Genomic DNA, 18,422 nt, shown 5'->3' with positions numbered 1-18,422 from the left:
ATTTTCAATTGAATTCGTGTGCTTGAATCTCGAGTATTGTTCTGATCTTAATAAAAAGATTTTGATTGCTTTTGTAGTTTTAGTGTCACGATTTTGACACTTTGATTGCTCTGTAGTTTTACTGTTGAGGGAACAGGAAGTCGATTCATTGTAATCGTTAACAGTGTGACCATATATAATAAGTGAAATAACAGAATTCTAATTCAACAATTACATCCTTCCGTGAGATTTAATTTAGAAACTCGCGTTGACGTAAAATTCTGTCGTAGCCAAAGGTTGAATCTTAACTACTGTTGAGACAATGTACCTGAGAAATTATCATTTGCTTGAAATTTACAACGTAACTCGAGACATTTCACGGAAAGACAGAATAACCGTTGGTTAAAGTAACTGAGCGAAGGGGAGAAGAAAACATCCGTTTAATACTGTTTGAGCAAGTATCCGTTTAAGAATAATTGTTGAGGGGATCCATGACTGAAGGGTAGATAGTATTTCGAGAATGTCGGGTCGTGCGTACTCACCAGGAAGCGTGAGGCCACACGTGAGAACGTGTTCCGGTACGTCGTGAATGGTCCTGGGCGCTACCACGTCGTCGGCTCTCTTTTTCGTTCCTGAAACAGGAGACAACAGGGATCTCGTTACTCCCGCATCCTTTACGGATCCGATCTCCGTCCACGTTTGCATCTCAATCGGCTACGGAATCGTATACCAGCAGATTTCGGTAATCTGATATAATACCGTATGGGGTTTGCGTAAAAGTCCTTTCGTGACAGTTGCACAAATATGACCGCGATTCACCCGAGAGAGAGGATATCGAATAACTTTCCCAACCCCGATCCCTCGGTGTGAAAGGAAAAACGATAGGGAGACTGACCCGTGTCTCCTCGCGCTGTAACGTTGCCAAACATCCTTCAATTCGCTACCATTCTGTCGACATGATGGACGAAACGCGCACTCGAAGAAGATTGAAATTAACCCCTTTCCCAATGTTGTTCATTACCCACATCAAAGTAAAACTATTTTGCTATTATCAATGTATTATCTTCAAGTGAAATTTCCACCTGAAGTAGAATGGAAAATTTTGTTGTATCTCTTACAGATTGTCGATAGTAAAATATTACCAGCTTAGTAACGAAAGTAAACAGTACGCCAAGGGGTTAACCCTTTGAACTCCGTAGGCTCCAATATTGCAGCAGGAATAATATTAGATATTTTAATGAATCTTAAAGAAACTACCCTACAATTATTAGATTCTCACACGTCCAAATTTTGCACTAAGAAGGAAAATGAAAGACCATTGTTCAATTTCGCTAGGCATACTATAAAAATTAGTAGAATACATTCATCTGATGTGCTATGGGTTAATAAGATTATCATAAGAGACTGAAATTGATTAAAACACGGTACATCCCACATCGTTCAATTATCTATTCAAATATTCCAAAGAAACAAACGTTTAACGGAATATCAATGAAAACCCTACTTCTAACGAAACCCTCACTTGAACACTTATCCATCCACTCGCTTTCTCCGCATTATCATCTATATCAATTACCAGCGAGCAAGACTTCAACGGTTTTCCACGTTCCATCGGTTTTCCATTCGAATTCCAAGATCCGCCACTTACCGAACACGGGTTCCGACGTCCCGCGTATCGTCAAATAACACCAATCATCCTCGCACAAAGTGCAATGCACGAAATACACGTAATACCGTTCAATTACGATTTTTCCGCGCGGAAAAGTGAAATCGTTCGGCCCGTTTCCCCGATCGAAAGCGAACACAATTAACATCTGTCATCCGGCAGCTTCTAATTTATAAGGAGCGACACGAAACAGGAAGTATAGGGACCGCGCGGGAACGATCCGCCGGTTTGACCCGCGGGGCCGAACGCGGCTTCCTCTAATTTCACCTCTTAACCCCGGTTCACCCCGGCGGAGGTGAACGGCGGGATACGCACGCATCTTTTTCGCCTTCTAATAATCGCGCGCCCCGTCATCCCGCGGCGGCGGCGGCGGCGCGCGCACTTTCTACCGGCACGACACGGACAAATTAATTGCCGGCAATTAAGACGCCTCTGCTGGCAGTTTATGGTTTATTGTGGCTCGTCCTATGGCTTAAACGCCGCCGCCGCCGCCGCAGTGCGCAAAACTTTCCGATGAAAGTAGCATCGTTTAATGAGACCCGACCCGCGCGCCGTAGGAAGCCCGATGATTTAAATGAGAGCATAACTTAACCGATCTTTTATTACTGTTTAATGCGCCGGTTATATAAACCGGCGGCCATCAAATGCCCGGCGACGGTTACATTGTAACGATCCATCCCCCATCCCCCCCTCGCCGCTCCAGCTCCGTTCATCCTCGTTTCACGGATCCCGTGTTTTGCCGGCGCGGTTATGTCTACATTTATGCTCTTCCCGCGGAACGGCACTAAAATCCTGAATAAATTAACGCGCGACCGTCTCGCGGCGTTCGAACGGCGATTATATAATAAGCTCCCGCGGGATAATTGCGCAACGCGGATAATTAACGAACGTTACCGTCCAGGAGCGGCTAACGGCCGAGCGAAACCGAGGCTTCGGTTTTTGTCGCATAAAAATTCCGCTCGAACGGGGGGGATTCGATGGGGTTTCTTTCGAAACAATGAGTTACACGGTGTTTAGCGCGCGATCGAAACGCGAGTAGGAATCTAGCTCCGTCGGATCCCGTAAAAAGTGAATGGCGCCGGGGAAAAAAAGGGGGACTACTCGCCGGCGACCGCCGGCGAAGAAAAAGTGAGCCGGCGCTTATTAAGCATCGCAATTTAGACGGCCATAAAGCCGCGTATGTTTAAAACCGCATAAACGACATCGGCCGAATAGTATGGATATTTACTCCGCCGCTTATATAACGCTAGGAGAAAACTTATCGGGCCGTTTAACCCGCCGGCCGGGAGAGGGAAAAAAGGGCGCACAAATCACTGTTCCAATTATTATAATCAAGGTGTACACTTCGGTCCAGCGCTTTTACGGTACACACGCCGGGACAGTAATAACTGATTTCACTCGCGTTTTATAGTTGGCAACCTTTCGATCGCCGCTGCGGAGGAAAAATCCCCGTTATAGATGCCATAATGTCCATCATAACCGCCATAATTGTTCGCGAGGGGGATCGTTAATCCTGTAACGCGCGGCTATTAATTATCGTTATCGACGAATTCGACATTCCGGCCGTTCCTCCGCGCGTTTAACAAGCACCGCGCCGCTGTTTACCATGAACATCATATTCCCCGTCAATTAAGACATCCCCTGGATCTATCGTATGGCGGTACGATCCTTCCGCGGCCTGTGTGATTCCATCTATCCAATGTTTCGCACGGGACCCGCGGGCGTCGAAGCATCCGCGCGCGGTTTCCATGCAAATTCCGCCCGTAACCACGTCCGAATCTCGTTACGCCGAGGCGTTAATTGCCGCGTAACGAGGCCAGACGATGCGCAACGGCCGGCCAGACAATGGAGCCCGACAGCGAAGGACCAACTGGCAACCGGCCCGCGAACAAAGAGGATTCAACGGGGACGATAACGACGGATCAAAGAAATTCCGTGTGATTTATCGCCGGTTTATCGGACGCGATTTCGTGGAACTCGGCGCGATTCATCCGGCCGGTATTGCGCAGATGTTGCCGGTCTTAATATTGTTGCCGTCGCAATGGTTTATCGGTGTCTTCTGGCGAAAGAGGAGATCGCGCCGCTAATAAAGACTTCGGAGATGAATTGCTGAGCAGCCGAGAGATTAAGGTTTCCAGCGAAGATTCTTTCGGTTTAGGGACACTAATGTGATTATGTCACTATTGTAATTGCACAGTGCCTTGTACACGGTGGCGAGAACTTTCATCGCTGTTATTCTTGTGATATTTACAATTACGTTGAGTATTCTACTAAGTCGCTTCTGTGAATTTCTTTCCGCTTTGTTGTGTTACAGTATTCTTTAGTAAACTTGAAATGCTTCCGTTAAGGGATAATCCTTTGCACTCTAACTAGACAAAGACGATGGTTTTTTTAAACTGAATTCAAAGAGAAATCACAGGTAAATTTAGAAACAGCTTTGTTATAAGAATATTTCGCGCACCGATGCATTATGCATAGTTCAATATTAAATATTAAATTTTCTAATTCCACTGCGTCAAATCAAATGGTGACTGAGAGTCTCTCGAGTGCAGAGGGTTAGATATGTCAGTGGCTAAACTATTTGTATCTACATACCTCTCAGACGTCACTACCTACTAGCAGAGAAAGAAATAAATGACAAAAATGGCAGCGAGTCAAAGATCACCGACATCAGAAAATAATTATGCACAGTAACGTTTAGAAAGGTGACCAAGCTCGAACGAAAAGAATCGCGTCCGCGGAGACGGCTTCCCGCGAGCGTGATTTTTTCCGCGCGTCACGGTGACGGGATATTGATTGCCGGTTGCCGCGAATTCAGGACGGCGGCCGGCTCGCGTAAAACGGACAACTATATTAACGGCGTTGATCGCCGCGGTATTACTCTAAAACGCGTGTCGCGGCGGTAATTACGGCCATTCCGGCCGCGCGAACGGCCGCCGGCCAAGACGGTTTTGTATAATGATTGCAATTAAAACGAGCGATCGTTCCGGCCGTAATTATCGGGCACGCACCGCGTGCCGGGACATTATTTGCGCGGACCATGTTTGACTGCGATTAACGAGGGGACTTATCGGCCCGAGCAGCGGCTCGACAGGCGGATTTCTAATTTCCAGGAAAGGAACACGGGACACGAGGGACTCGCTCGAACCGGCGACGCGCGGCTTTTGCCGATCATTTGAATCGTTACTGATTGGACGACGTCACGCGAAACGGAACAGCTGACGCGGCTTTGCTTTCGACGGGGCCGAGATGCGCGAACGGTTTCCGAGGGTGGGTTCCTTCAGAGAAACGCGTGACGGACACGCGAGGCTCGTCTGCTGGGACCGTATTCCATGGGACGGAGGAGACGAGCAATTATCTTGGCTCTGAAATTGAAAATACAACGGGATTCTCGGTAGCATTTCGATCACCGTATTTTCCTCGGTTGCAATTAGGGAAGGCGTAATCGCCGGAATGTGTGAGTATTGAAAATCGAAATGTGCAAGTCGTTATTATGGAAATTTGAAATGTCGAAGTTTGCAGAGATTGAATTGCAGAGATTAGAATTATTTGAATTATAATTATACAAGTGATTATCGTAGAAGTTACGATTATGGGAATTGTAATGATAGAAGTTGCAATTATGAGAGTTATAATTATAGAAGTTACAATCACAGAAATCACTTCTCGGTTATCCAAGCTCGAAAAGAATTAATGACTACGACTATTTTACATTAGCTTGCGTTCGAAACATTGAAGAAACCTCAGACAAAATCTTAACCCTTTGCACTCGAAAGTTTTTCACTTGAAATATTCTATACTTCCTAATTAAATATAGACAAGATTCTTTAAAGTGAATTTAACAAGAAATCATATATAAATTAGGTAACAAAACTATTTTCCTTTAACATTTCACATACCGATGCAACATACAAAGGTTAATGGTAAATACCAAAATTTAACACTATACAACTGATTTCCTAAAAATACCTAGTCACCGACAGCATCCGCAAGGACGGAATCATCGAATAATCGTGAAGTTCACTGTTCCCGATAAAAACCGATCGAATTAGAGATCGCGGGGAAGCGAATCAGGAAGTTTACGGTGGCCGCTTGCAGATGAGGCTCGCGTTGCCGCGTTAGAGCTTCCTCCTCTCGGATCTACCCGGGATCATTGACATAATGATCTGAATGGAAGGGAGGGGGAGGACAAGAGAGGGAAAGGGGAATGCACCGGGGGACGATCGAGGTCGCTGATACGCAATCGGATGCTGCCTGCGCTCTCGGTGTGTCTCGCGAGCCCGGCCGCGCGCTGCTGCTCGGTTCATAGAAACCGGACCGAAGCCTGATTCTGACGCGGCTCGTATCTGCCTACGGTAATATCCGCAGAAACGCACAATTCTGAGGCGCGTCGGACAGAACTGGGCCAGTTTAAGCTATTAGCGCGCCGACTGGCTCAACGTTGGCCTTCGAGGCGTCGCGATTGCGCATCGCGCGCGCTTCCTCTGAATCTCTTAATTCTCCATCGTCTGGAAAAATTGGATGCTTCCAATTTAATCAAACTACGATACTATGCTGAATATTTCGCGACAGAATTATATAAATAAACCGTCAATATTCCGTAGATACAGAAACCCATTGGTAATTTTTTCTGTTCCTCGCCAGTCGATTCTGACCCGATTCGCGTTATAATCGCAGAGAAACGTTGTTTACCGTCGGCGGATTTAATTCGACGTTCTCTCGTATTGTCTCCCGCAAACAGCATCGCAGCCCGACGCTTTCGTTTTCGCGAGGGGATCATTATCGCCGATAAAGCGTACCATTTCACGGGGCTTTTCTCCTCGATTACATTGTTCGAGCAGCGTCGTAAAGAAACGTTTGTAGGCAGAAGAAATGATCGGCCGAAAGGGAATCGGGCAGGCAGGTCCCGTCCGCCGGTTTTTTGTGGGAACGCAGTCGGGTGGCCCTAATCGCTTCATTTTACGGCGTTCCGAATCCCCTCGCTACCAGTCAGGTCGATCGAGGGGGCCTAAGATCGGCCGGAGGAACGGACGGAGAGCCGCTTCGTTCGAACGAGCGCGCGGTAGGTGCCGTCGAATTTGGGTTAATGCACGTTAATGCATCAAACCTGAAACCGGTTTTTCCACGGGTGTCCGTTTCTCGGTCGTCGATTCGGACGTCCCGTTCCGTTCCAGTCGTTTGTAGTCGTTACGTATTAATCACGCCGGCGATTCGCGGTCCGCGGCTTTCAGATCGGCCGCGAACAATGAACTTGATCGAGCGGCGACGATTTTTGCCCGAACAAGGTGCTGATTATCGGCCGGTTGCGCTCGGACGCGAGAACGACCAGTCATTCCGCGAGTTAGCGTTGATATATCGAACGCGCGCGCGGTGAATGCGAAACAGGTAGTACATTGAAAGGCAGTGGAAATATTTGATAGATAACGACGAAACGTTTGATCCGATGTATTTAATTACGAGTGGAGCGTGCCGGAGAAACGATAATCGCGACGAACGGTTAATGAGAATACGTTCCGCGCATCGTCCGTTGCGTCGCGTCGTTCGCGTACAGAGCAGAAACTCGAGTGAAACACGATTGTCCGGTAGGAACGAGGTGTTCCGATCCGAAAATAGGACAGTTAACGTAAACGTTGTCTCCGGTTGAATCAATTAACCGGAGATCGACATCCGCGAGACGGCAACGACGAAACTGTCATCGCGGAGCGCAGACGCGCATGCATAATTCAACTGTTTATTTTTACGACGCAGGTGCACACGCACAATGTGTTCATCTGCAATTGTAATTCACCGGTTTTTCTATTTCACCCGGTTGGCGCCGCGAAATAATAACACGCGGAGACTAGACGCGAAACGCGAACACAATGGACACTCAAATCGCCGATGGAACGGCCGTCGAATTTGCCGGCGTGCGAATTGAATTCGCGGGGACGCATAAAACGCGGCGGAACACGGTAAAATCGCAGTTCACGCGCAAACTGGGCCGCGAGTCGCGTATCCTTTCCAGCCCGTTCCCCGTCGACGATACGCCCGGGTGTTCCGTGGCTTTAACTTCTAACCGCCGCAGCGCGTTTTACTATCCCCGGCGATAATTTCGCAAATTACAATAATAATCGGTGATTTGCATTCTGGAATATCCATTGCATCGTAAAGAAGTGTAAACATATTTCCCGAGGCGACTGCGCTTTCGCGGAACAAATTCCCGGTAACGAGAGTCTCCTGAAACGCATTGTTGAGGGTAAAATTGCGACCAGTTTTCACGCCGCTCGAGTGGATTTGCATAGAAATCGCGGCGTCCGTCGCGCGGATCGATCGGAGCGGAAAGAAACCGAGAATACAGGCTAATACCATTCCGAGAGCGGCGAGTTGTCCATCTCGGCCGGACGGTTAACGTCAATAAGAGCGAAAAATCAACGGCGGCGCGACTCCGCGTTAGAAATCGCTCGTTTCGGACGCGCGAGAGCCGCGCTCGGAGTCGTAGATTTTGAATGGGAGAGGCCCCGGCGACTCGCCGCGAGGAAACTGCGTCTATTACCATAAGACGATGACTCGGATTGACTTGTAACCGAAGGTTGATTGGATCTGGCTGCTTTACGAGGAGCCGTTCGCGATTTAAACGCTTCCATTTGCGATCCATCTTTCTTCTTTCCTTTCTCCGCGCCGCGTCCCGCGCTTCGTTCCGTTCGCTCGGCGATTTTTCGCGGTCGCGTGGCCTCGTGACATCCCGCCGTCGCGTCGCGGACGCCGGAGATTTCTTTTTCGGACGTCGCTTGGTCGTTCTGGTGCCTGTACCTTCAACATTCCCATTGTCGACGGGTAATGGAGTCTCACGTTACATTTACGAAAGGAATGCCACGCTTCCGTCGTGAGATATTCGGAGAAAACTGCTTCGCGTCCGTAGCTAAAATGGCTGCTCCTCGGTTTCTTCGAATCACGATTCTAATCTAATTCACGTATTCCTACGCTTCGCACCGCGAACATGGCAGTTGCTCGTTTTTCGTGATTCTCCATTGAGAAGTCCCTAGATTACCCGAGGTCTACGTTCGCCCTAATGAAATTCAAGATGTTTCCTTAATGCCACGCGTTAAGAGATAATATGCAAGAGACTCGTTTATCCCGCGTAAAAGAATATTCCGAACAGGCCGCGCGTTGGCTCCCTTACGCCGCTCGTTATCATTGCACACGGTTCCGAGCGATTTGCATAAACGGTGACTCGGCCGGCTATCCGTCTATGATCTCGGGCGACTCGGGCCGATTCGCGTCACGAACGATTTCCAGCTCGCGCAAATAGAATTCGCACGCGGAACGATTCGGCAATTACCGTGGCCTTTCGCGAGAGAGACGAGGTCGTTGGTATTCAGCGGACCGTCCTCGTCCGCGGTCGGCCGCCTCGGCTCTCCCGAGAATCTTGGAAGCTAACAGCCCGCTGGAAGATCATTTCCAGTTTCCATTTGCGACTTTAACTGCTTCCGCTACCAGCCAGTCGCGCCAGATTTCAGTAACTTCGAATGGCAAGCGCGGCGGATAATGGCGGCGCGGGATTGTCCGCGGATAAATCGGTCAGGTTCAAGGAAGAGCGCGAGAGCACCGGCGCCGCCTAGCGTTGCGCACGCCGCGCGGTGTGCCTTGGAAATTAACATCGGTTCACTCGTTTCATTCCCGGGCGGTTTCCTTCGTCGGAAAAATAAATCACGCGCATTCCGACAGCCGCCGGCTGGGTTTTTTACTCGACGGAATGTTAACCGATGCTCGACAAAGCAGCGGGACGTGGCACTGCTCGAAAATATTGGGATCCGTGTATCTGAGAATATTGCTTTTGGACAATAACGATCTACGGAATGTTAGTGAATGTTATTGTGAATAAATAGCAACTTGCTAGCTCGAGAATCTTGAGATCCATGTATCTAAGGATACTGCTTTTGGACAATAACGATCTATGAAATGTTACTGAGAATAAATAGCAACTTGCTAGCTCGAGAATCTTGAGACACATGTACCTAAGAATATTGCTTTACAACAGTAACGATCTACGGAATGTTAATAAATATTATTCTAAATAACTAGCAACGTGAATAAAGAGTATGAAACCGAAGCTACAATTTCAAAAAGAAGTTAAAGTGAAACGTCCTCTTTGAAAAGTTCGTTAAATGTATTTCATAAAACACTTTCAGCCGGAGCTTTTACAACACCAACGACAAAGGTAAATATTCTCTCACCCCTCCTCGCCGACGCAGTTTCTCAGCGCGCTCGACAGAAGCTGAAGAGCCATCGTCGGCCGACAAGAGCGACAAGACCGGTAATCGACCGCGCGCCGTCTATTGATTTTTCATTTCTCAGCCAATTCAATTATCCGCGAGGACAATTGGATTAATTCAGACCAGTAATTCCCTTGGTTCCGACAATTGAGTTAGATGGCTCGATTCCGCGCGGCCGTTTGCCCCCGCGCCGCGAACAACGGCCCGGTATTAAATATCAGCCGGCATTAAGGACAAAGCGGGGTACTGGACGGTGGTTCCAGTCCGTAATTCACGCCGGAGGAGCGCGAGCGAGGCCGGAGATCGATTGAAACGCGAGATAAACGGGGAAAATCGGCGTCGAAATGAATTTCGTTTGCCGTCGGGGACGCCTCACCCGATCCGTGCCCGTCGGATAAAGTTGTTTGTTGCCGGGCTAGCCTTCAACCAAGCGAATAAATACCCAGGAATTACACGGGCCATTACGCGATGAGTTTATTTACAAACGGGCGCATGCATCGCGGGTCCCATAGGACGCGAGGAACAACGGGGCGGAAGGCCATTACGCGCTTCCTCTTATTAGGACAGCAACCCCCGACGATCGAGTTACCGTCCGCTTCCAGGACTTTCGACCCGTTGCCAGCCATGGATGAATCCTGTCTTGGTCACGTGCACCCCCCTCCCAAGTTCTTTTTCCTTCGTGCCGAATGAAATTGTCTTGTCACGGTAGACGTTCCGAAGAGAATTCTGCGCGATGTTTTCAAGTGAAACTGATACCGGGGATGCGAACGACAAAGGGAACAATTAAGTCGATGATATATTAAGGTGTCGCGCTTGTTCATTTTAGTAAAGTATTCTTAAACTGCGTTACCTTCGTTATACTTCACTGTAGAGTTAATCGAGAGATTTTTCTCAAATATCAATCTTATCGACTCTACTGTATATTTTAGAATAAATCATATTTCCTAAGAGATTCAAATATACACGAAGATCAGTATATCGAATAATCGAATTCCAGATATATTCCAATGCAGCGGAGAACCGCAGAATTTGAACTCTTTAAACTCTGTAGGCTCCAATATTACCAGTTGTAATATTAAATATTTTAATGAATCTTAAAGAAACTACCCTAGAATTATTCGATTTTCCACACATCGAAATTTTATAAAAAAGGAAATGAAATTCCGAAGAAATGCATTTCTCATTTTCACTAGGAATACTATAAAAATTCGATTACAAAACAACCTGGAGTGCCAAGGGTTAAAATCCCTAGCTCCATCGGAGGGAACACGGTCACGTGGACCGAGACAAAAGAAGAGAGCCGAGGCGGTGTCGCGGTCGGTGTGCAGATTAGCGCAACAGCGAAATGAATCAGAGTCCAGCCGGTCGCGACCGAAACGGGCGACCGACCGGCGGAGCATGAAACGCAGACACTATTTTATCGTGGCGTTTAACATCGTCCATTATGTACCGCATGGAGCGCGCGGGGCACTGTTCGCAGAGGTGAACAGCCTCTGTTTGCGGTAGCCCCGGCTTCATTCCCCCGGCTTAAGTAGATATGATTGAGGACCGCCATAGAGACGATCAATGAAGCCACCGGGTATAGGAAACCGGCGCGGCGAGGCTGTTGGTGTCCGAGTTCGTTCGTTCGTTCGATCGATCGACCCGGCCTCCTGCACCGAAACGCTCCTACGGTTCGACCGCGAGAGATGCCCGAGTACGCGCGAGCAGCCGCGCGTTCCCGTAGCCGAGCTTCGCGGTTCAGTAAACAGGAGAAGTCGTTTTGCTTAATAAGACACCGCGGAAACACGCCGCTGCGTGCACGGAGGAGGCTCCCGTGCTCCCGTCGGCTGCCGTGCTGACCGCCGGTCGTCGCGGGAGGCCGGCGAAACCCACCGACGATGACATAGTGATACAAGCTACCCGGCTGGCAGCTTTATCTAGACGATGCCGGATAGATCGCCCCGTGGAAACGGAACGTTGCGCAACGTATCGGTGCACGATCGAACGCTGGAAGATCGATGAAGCGAGATGTGACCTTGGATTCGATAGCTTCGGCGAGCTTCGCTGTTGATGGTGGATTGGTCGGTTTTAGAAAATTTATATATTGTTTCTTAGATGATTTTTTGGTGTTTTTGATAGGACGATTTGAGTGTAGGGATGTTTGAGAGGGTTTAATTGGGAGGTTTCGTCAGTGATTGAGTAAGCTTCCCTGTTGATGATGGATTGGTGGATTTTAGAAAGTTTATATGTTTCTGAGATGAATTTTTGGTCTTTTGGATAGGACGATTTGAGTGTAGGGATGTTTGAGAGGGTTTAATTGGAAGGTTTTCTCAGTGATTGAGTAAGTTTGAACAAGCTTCGCTGTTGATGGTCGATTGGTCGATTTCAGAAAGTTTATATGTTTCTTAGATGATTTTTTGGTATTGGGACAGGATAATTTGAGTGTAGGGATGTTTGAGAGGGTTTAATTAGAAGGTTTTTTCAGCGATTTGTTGGGGTTATCTCGAATTAGTTGATGAATTAATGAAGCATAAGGTTTCTGAATGTTTTATGAGTTTCGGGTGTTTGTAGAAAGTTCTTGTTTTATATGTAGTTCATTGTGTCAGATGATCAAACGTGCCCCCGTTAATCGAGGTCTCGGTATAACAGAGATTGCGATCAGTAGAAACAGCGAGCAAAGATCAGACATGTTATTCGAGTCCAGGTTGGATGTCGAAAGCTGATTTAGCAGGTGAGAGGACTGTCGCTCGAGCACTACCTTTCTAGCAAATAGCAAGTAGACTAATCTTTCAGTAATAAAACGTTCCAACGAATCTTTACAGTAGCAGATTCTTCCGAGACGCGAATGGACTTTTCTTCATTAGCGAATGTCCTGTTGTGCCGGTAGATTTACGTGACCATTTTATGACTGAGCCTATTCTTCGTACGACCGAACAGGATTCATTGTACCGCAGGAAGCAATTAAGCGCCAGTCAATTGTCATTCACTTGAGCTGCTCTCGCGACTACAGTGCCTAGATAAATCTCGATAATTCGTAAAATTATTAGCTACCAGCTGAATAGCTGTCTGAACTGAACAAATTAGATCGAACGCATCAATCTCTCTTCAAACATATCAAAGCACTCGAAAATCCATCATTCTCGATAATCAATCAAATCGATCCAATCGTTATCAACTCTTTTTCACTCCGTAGACTACCAAAATTGATCTGGCACTTGATCTCTAGAATTCACCGTACCGCAATTTCTTCGATCGTCAATCACTGTTAGCATTGTCGAGGAATCCGCTGCCCTCGAAACCGACCCACGAAACGGGTCGGAATTCCTGTTGGGCACGGAGCGCGCAGGCGATGTCCGGAGTCACCGAAAATCGTTGCTCAGCGGCGTGACACGAAAGCGCGGAAACCGGTCGGGACGTCAGTCGGGCTGTCAGCGTCGAAGAACCTGCGACTCGTCTGCCGGCCGTTTAACGCCATAGGATCGGACGTGACTTTGCGCCGGCTGTCGCGTTTCATTAGCGCGCGGCTCATTGTCCGGCTACGGCTTCCCGTTCCGTCCGCGATCGTTCTCTCCTCGGCCCACTCGTTTTCGCGTGATTCGTCCTCGCTTAAGGACATAAATAGGCGAGCGCCGCGGCCTGCCTACGCTCCGAGCCGCCCCGGACTCGCGAAATGAGTTATCTGTTCTTTCGTCCGGCGGCGAGATCAAGGGGACCCGTGAAGGGTTCGTGATTTTCGAGGGGGAACCTCCTCGGACCCTCTTCCTTTTCACCGCGGGAGGAACAGGAACTGCGGACGTTTCGCTGAAGCTTCCTTTCACCGCTGAATTATTTCTGGTTCAGGTTTCGAGGTTCAGCGTTTGGAATTGTAATTTGAAGTCTCGAGTTAAAATGTTTGAAATTTCATGTTTGATGTTTAATATTTGATATTTGATATTTGATACTTGATATTTGATATTTGATATTTGATATTTGATGTTTGATGTTTGATGTCTTATATTTGATATTTGATATTGGATATTTGATATTTGATATTCGATCTTTGATATTTGATATTTGATATTTGATATTTGATATTTGATATTTGATATTTGATATTTGACATTTGACATTTGACATTTGACATTTGCCATTTGACGTTTGATATTCAATATTCGATATTTGAAAATTTGCTATTTCGCTTTGAGACTTCACATATAAGTCTTGAAAGTAGAAGTTCAAAAACTTGACAATTCGTAACTCAAATCGAAAACCGGTGACTCGAAATAATTCCCAAAGTCCCCGTTCCCCAAGGAGCATGTCAGCGTGCCGCATCGATTACCGCGCATTCCATTCTCACGAATTTCGACAGCTTCCGACGCGGCGCGGCGGAGTCCGCGACGAAAAAAAAATTCGCTAAATGAGACGGCACCGGGAATTAGCGTTTAATTAGCAGTATCGACGTAGCCCCGTCGATATAAACGGTGGTGGGTGGGAACATCCGGCGGCGTATTGTCCTGTTTCATTATCACGTGGCCGTTCATTGACGAGTTCGTTACTCCGTGCCGGCGAGTCGGCTTCGATCGAGTCTCGGATCGCGAACGCAAACAGACGGCGTGTCTGAAAAGTCAAGGAACCTTTGGGCAGACGGGCCACCGCGGCCGAGAGGACTGACGGTAACGGTTGGCAACGGTCCGCGGTTTCACGGTCCCTGGCCCGGGGGAAGGTTAAACTGGAAAATTGTTCTCGACGATGATTACGGCTGCGTAAAGCAGTTCTTGCTCGTTTGATCGTAATCGACTCTATAGTCGTTTACCTTGTAACATCTCTTTTTTCTAATACAAGAAGCAACGTCTAAGAAACTTTCACTCGCAAGCGACTATTAACTTCGAAAGGAGATCTGTCCCAAGAAACCTATAAATTATAAATCACCAGTAAGTCTGAAGCTTGAATATCGATCATTCAGAAATAGATCGCTTAGACGTCGATGCAGTTCAATCGATTATTCCATATTCTCTGACTCCTGTCAATTTTAACGGAATAAATAATATTCTTTCCAGTTATTCGAGGATTTATATATCTTCCGAATATATCCATAACAATTTCAAATGAAAGCTTCGAAAATGAATATAGTATCAACACGATTCTGTTCATTAGTCACTATTCGAGTTCTAAATAAATATCGATTTTCCCATATTCTCCGATTCCTGTCAATTTTAATAAATAATACTCTTTCCAGTTATTCAAAGATTTTCATAGCTTCCGAATATATCCATAACAATTTCAAAAGTTTCAAAATCTTCTCAATCTTTATTTCCTCTACTTGGCTTCTGAGCGACAAATAGCGACATTTCAAATAAAACCTTCGAAAATCAATAGTATAAACACGATTCTGTTCATTAGTCACTGTTCGAGTTCTAAATAACAAGTTCGACGCGTTATCGCCACAGATTAAAGCTATCTACCTCCTATCTCTAAACTGGATTCAGAAGTCCAGCGGATCAAGATGAATTTCCTCGTCGATTTTTCCCGAAGAAAGTCGGCCAAGCGAATTGCACCGAATCCGAGGCACGCCAGGCATCCCTTTCAGGGTGCCGGCTCATTCCAGCGCGCGGCGAAACGGGAAAGGTCCGCCGGGGAATGGTTCCCGTTCACCTACGCGACGACACTAAACCAGCCCCGGAGATCCGTATTACGTAACCGTGTACAAGAGGAGACAAATACCATAAGTCACTGTTACGTTGCCGCAAACACACCGCTAATGACATGCCGCGCGAGTGGGTGGCGAGCGTTTTCGTCCCGGGATCTCTCGGCTCGCTCTGCAAACCTGTCGGCGGCGGCACCAAAGACCGCCGGAAGACGAGCGTGGGAGGACGCGAAAAGAGATCGGCCGAGTCACGGAGAGGCCCGCGACCCGACTGGGATTCGCCTTAACAAACGACCCTTTTATTCATCTCCCGGTTTGAGTCGAACCGGCGCGGCGCGCGCAAAAATCCACGTCTCGTGACTGGGACGAGCTATTCAACGGATGGAAACGTTCTCTCGGCGTTATTGCGGCGAGACATAGAAACCCGTTACGATAGTAAACTGGAACGTGATCTTAATAATGCGAATTTCATTATTCCCCTAGCGAATTCGCAGTTTACCGTGTTGCCCCCGCGACGGATGCACGTTTGCGCAAACTTTCGCGATAGGTATCTCTATTTATTCCTGAGCGTTCCGACGTTTACGGTTGCCGCGCGTCGACGGGAGAAATAAATGTAAACTCGAAACAGAAACTGTAACAAATCTGCCGGTGGGCGGTCTAAAATAAATTATCCCATCGTCGAAGGAAATAAATGTCCGTTCGGCCTCCGCGGAACGTTGAACAGCATTCTACGTTTGCGCAAACGTCCGGGCTCCACTAATCATATCCCGGGCAGCCTGTCAGCGGCCCAATTAATCTGAGCCGGCGCAAATTGAATAATGACCGCAAAAAGCCCGGCGTCACGACGCGGCCGGATCAAAATTGAAAACCGAGCCAGTCGGCGCGGCGCGCTATGGTCGACGGGAAAACAAACCGCGCTCGAGATTAATACCGCCTCGCCGCGGCTCTAAATCGCTCGAGTGTGAAAACAGTCTCGCGGCGGCTGTCGGGATTCCGGCTGCGCGCGCGTGCCGCGCCGGCCGGCTCTTTAATTAAACGCGAACTCTCGAAATGCAAATGTCGCGGCCGGGACGCGTGATGTATCGATACGTACGAGGTATCGTACGGTTCTGACGGTCGAGAAGCGAGATGCACGAAGGGACGTCGGTCTCCAGCGGACAATCGAGTCGCGACGCGTTCCTGGAAAGTCGCGTCGTCGGTCACGGCTCTTTACCAGGGGGCGCCAAGATGGCGGACGCGGCGCGAAGTAGCCGCTTTACTGCGGCGGCGCGCCCACGCGACGCTTCCGACAGAATTTCAAGTTCATCGAGGGCTTCGGTAAATCATGTCCGGCGTATGAAGTTGTTCGGGACGGTTGCGACGTGGGCGGAGCTCGGTTCTCTGAACCGCCGATCGAGAGGTCAACGCGGCGCGATCAGATTCTGGAGATGGTTTCATTGAAACATCGGAAAAAATCTTACTTGCTTCGATAAATCAAAGACTGCTATATAGACGTTGAAGTCTGTAATTCTTCTCAATCGCGTGTAGAGTTAAAGATTCAGACGTTAACGTAGATCTCACGTGACCTACTCGAGAACGTGGTTCCTTGTAACGCTAGTTCCAAGTACCCAATAGGGGAGATGATTAAACGAAATACTGTCACGAAAGAATCCTTGTACTTAACAGTAGAACTACCAGTCAAAATGACTGATTTCGATTGTTTCGCAATTATTGATATCTTAAAAGAATACTCGAAATGATCTTGAAAACAAGTAGCTTCGACTTGAATACTATAATGAATATCTGAAGGAACCGAAAATAATCTATTAGAATGATTAAATCCTCGGTAGTTCCGTTAAGAATACCCACTCGAAATACACACATAAAAGAGAATCACTCACCGAATCCCATCCGCACCTCCTCTTCGTCGTCGCTGTCAATATGCTTAATCCCAGCCACCTCGAAACTCCTCGCCGACTGTTCCTTCCTCTTCGAGGACGAGGCACAGTCGCAGGAGTCCTCGCCGGTGCCGCAGCCGCAACTGTTTCCGGCGCACCTGCAGCCCAGCAGAGGATCGTCGGTGTCTATGTTCCTGCAGGCTGGACAGGGGAACGTCAGGTCGTCGAGGGAGACCCTCTCGATTTTCCTCTCGACGGAGATCAACAGGTTCCCGATGAAGGCCGGCAGATCGTCGTCGGTGACGTCGTCGATGTTCCTCGTGTTGTGCAGTCTATCCTCCGCGTCGTTGGCGGCGTGCCCTTTCTTCTTCTGCTCGAGGACCGCCTTGTCCAGTCTCAGGGGCGTCTTCAGGTCCTCGGGCACCAGGGCCTTGCTCCTGGTCTCGCACCTGGCCGTCTCCTTCCACTTCTCCATCGTCGAGGACGAGACAACCTTCGCGCACCTCTTCACCCTGGCGCGGTTCTCGTCGCTGGACAGACTAGACGTGTTGTTGTTGTTGCTGTTCGGGCCGAACCGGGTCTCCGCCGCGTCCGAGTCCTCGCTCAGCTCCGGCTTCCACGTGTTCACGCTCGACGTCGACCTGGACTTCATCACCGCGTGACCCGCCTCCGCGTCACCGTCGATCGCGCGGCTCTCATTCGAGCTCTTGCACTCCAACCTGTCGATCGAGCGGGTCTCGTCGCGGCGATGCTCGGCCGATAGCAGCTCGCGGGTCCTCGAGCGCGTCTCCTCGCGCGACCTCCGGCGCGGGCGCGTGCCTTTCGCGGTGCTCGAGGATTGGGGTCCGGGTATGCCTGCGCCGCCGCCACCGCCGGCTGAACTGCCTTGCCCTTTGCGAGACACCTCCCGCCAGTCCATGAACTCCTCCTCGCGGTCCCAACCGAGGAACCCTGGGGCCCTCATCGACGTCGTTCTCCAAACTACTGCGATCTGTTGATCAGTTCCCGAACGTTAACCCCTCGCATTTTAACCAGCTTCACTT

At 48.6% G+C, this 18,422-nt stretch overlaps 1 protein-coding gene across 4 annotated transcripts in view; it reads right to left on the bottom strand.

The window, feature by feature from the left end:
* Positions 1–18,422, bottom strand: part of LOC116425178 (uncharacterized) — a 439,005-nt gene that overhangs the window by 166,803 nt on the left and 253,780 nt on the right. For all 4 annotated transcript variants that reach the window (XM_031972538.2, XM_031972539.2, XM_076369562.1 and 1 more), the window contains 2 exons: positions 17,383–18,370; positions 522–611 (listed from right to left, as the gene is read on the bottom strand). In XM_031972538.2, coding sequence (XP_031828398.1) covers positions 522–611; positions 17,383–18,370 — 1,078 coding nt within the window. The remainder of the gene's footprint in view (positions 1–521; positions 612–17,382; positions 18,371–18,422) is intronic.

The sequence above is a fragment of the Nomia melanderi genome, chromosome 7 (genome assembly GCF_051020985.1).
Source record: "Nomia melanderi isolate GNS246 chromosome 7, iyNomMela1, whole genome shotgun sequence".
Classification (NCBI taxonomy): domain Eukaryota; kingdom Metazoa; phylum Arthropoda; class Insecta; order Hymenoptera; family Halictidae; genus Nomia; species Nomia melanderi.
The sequence above is the reverse complement of the archived record's forward strand: the minus strand, read 5'-3'. Positions and strand labels throughout refer to the sequence as shown.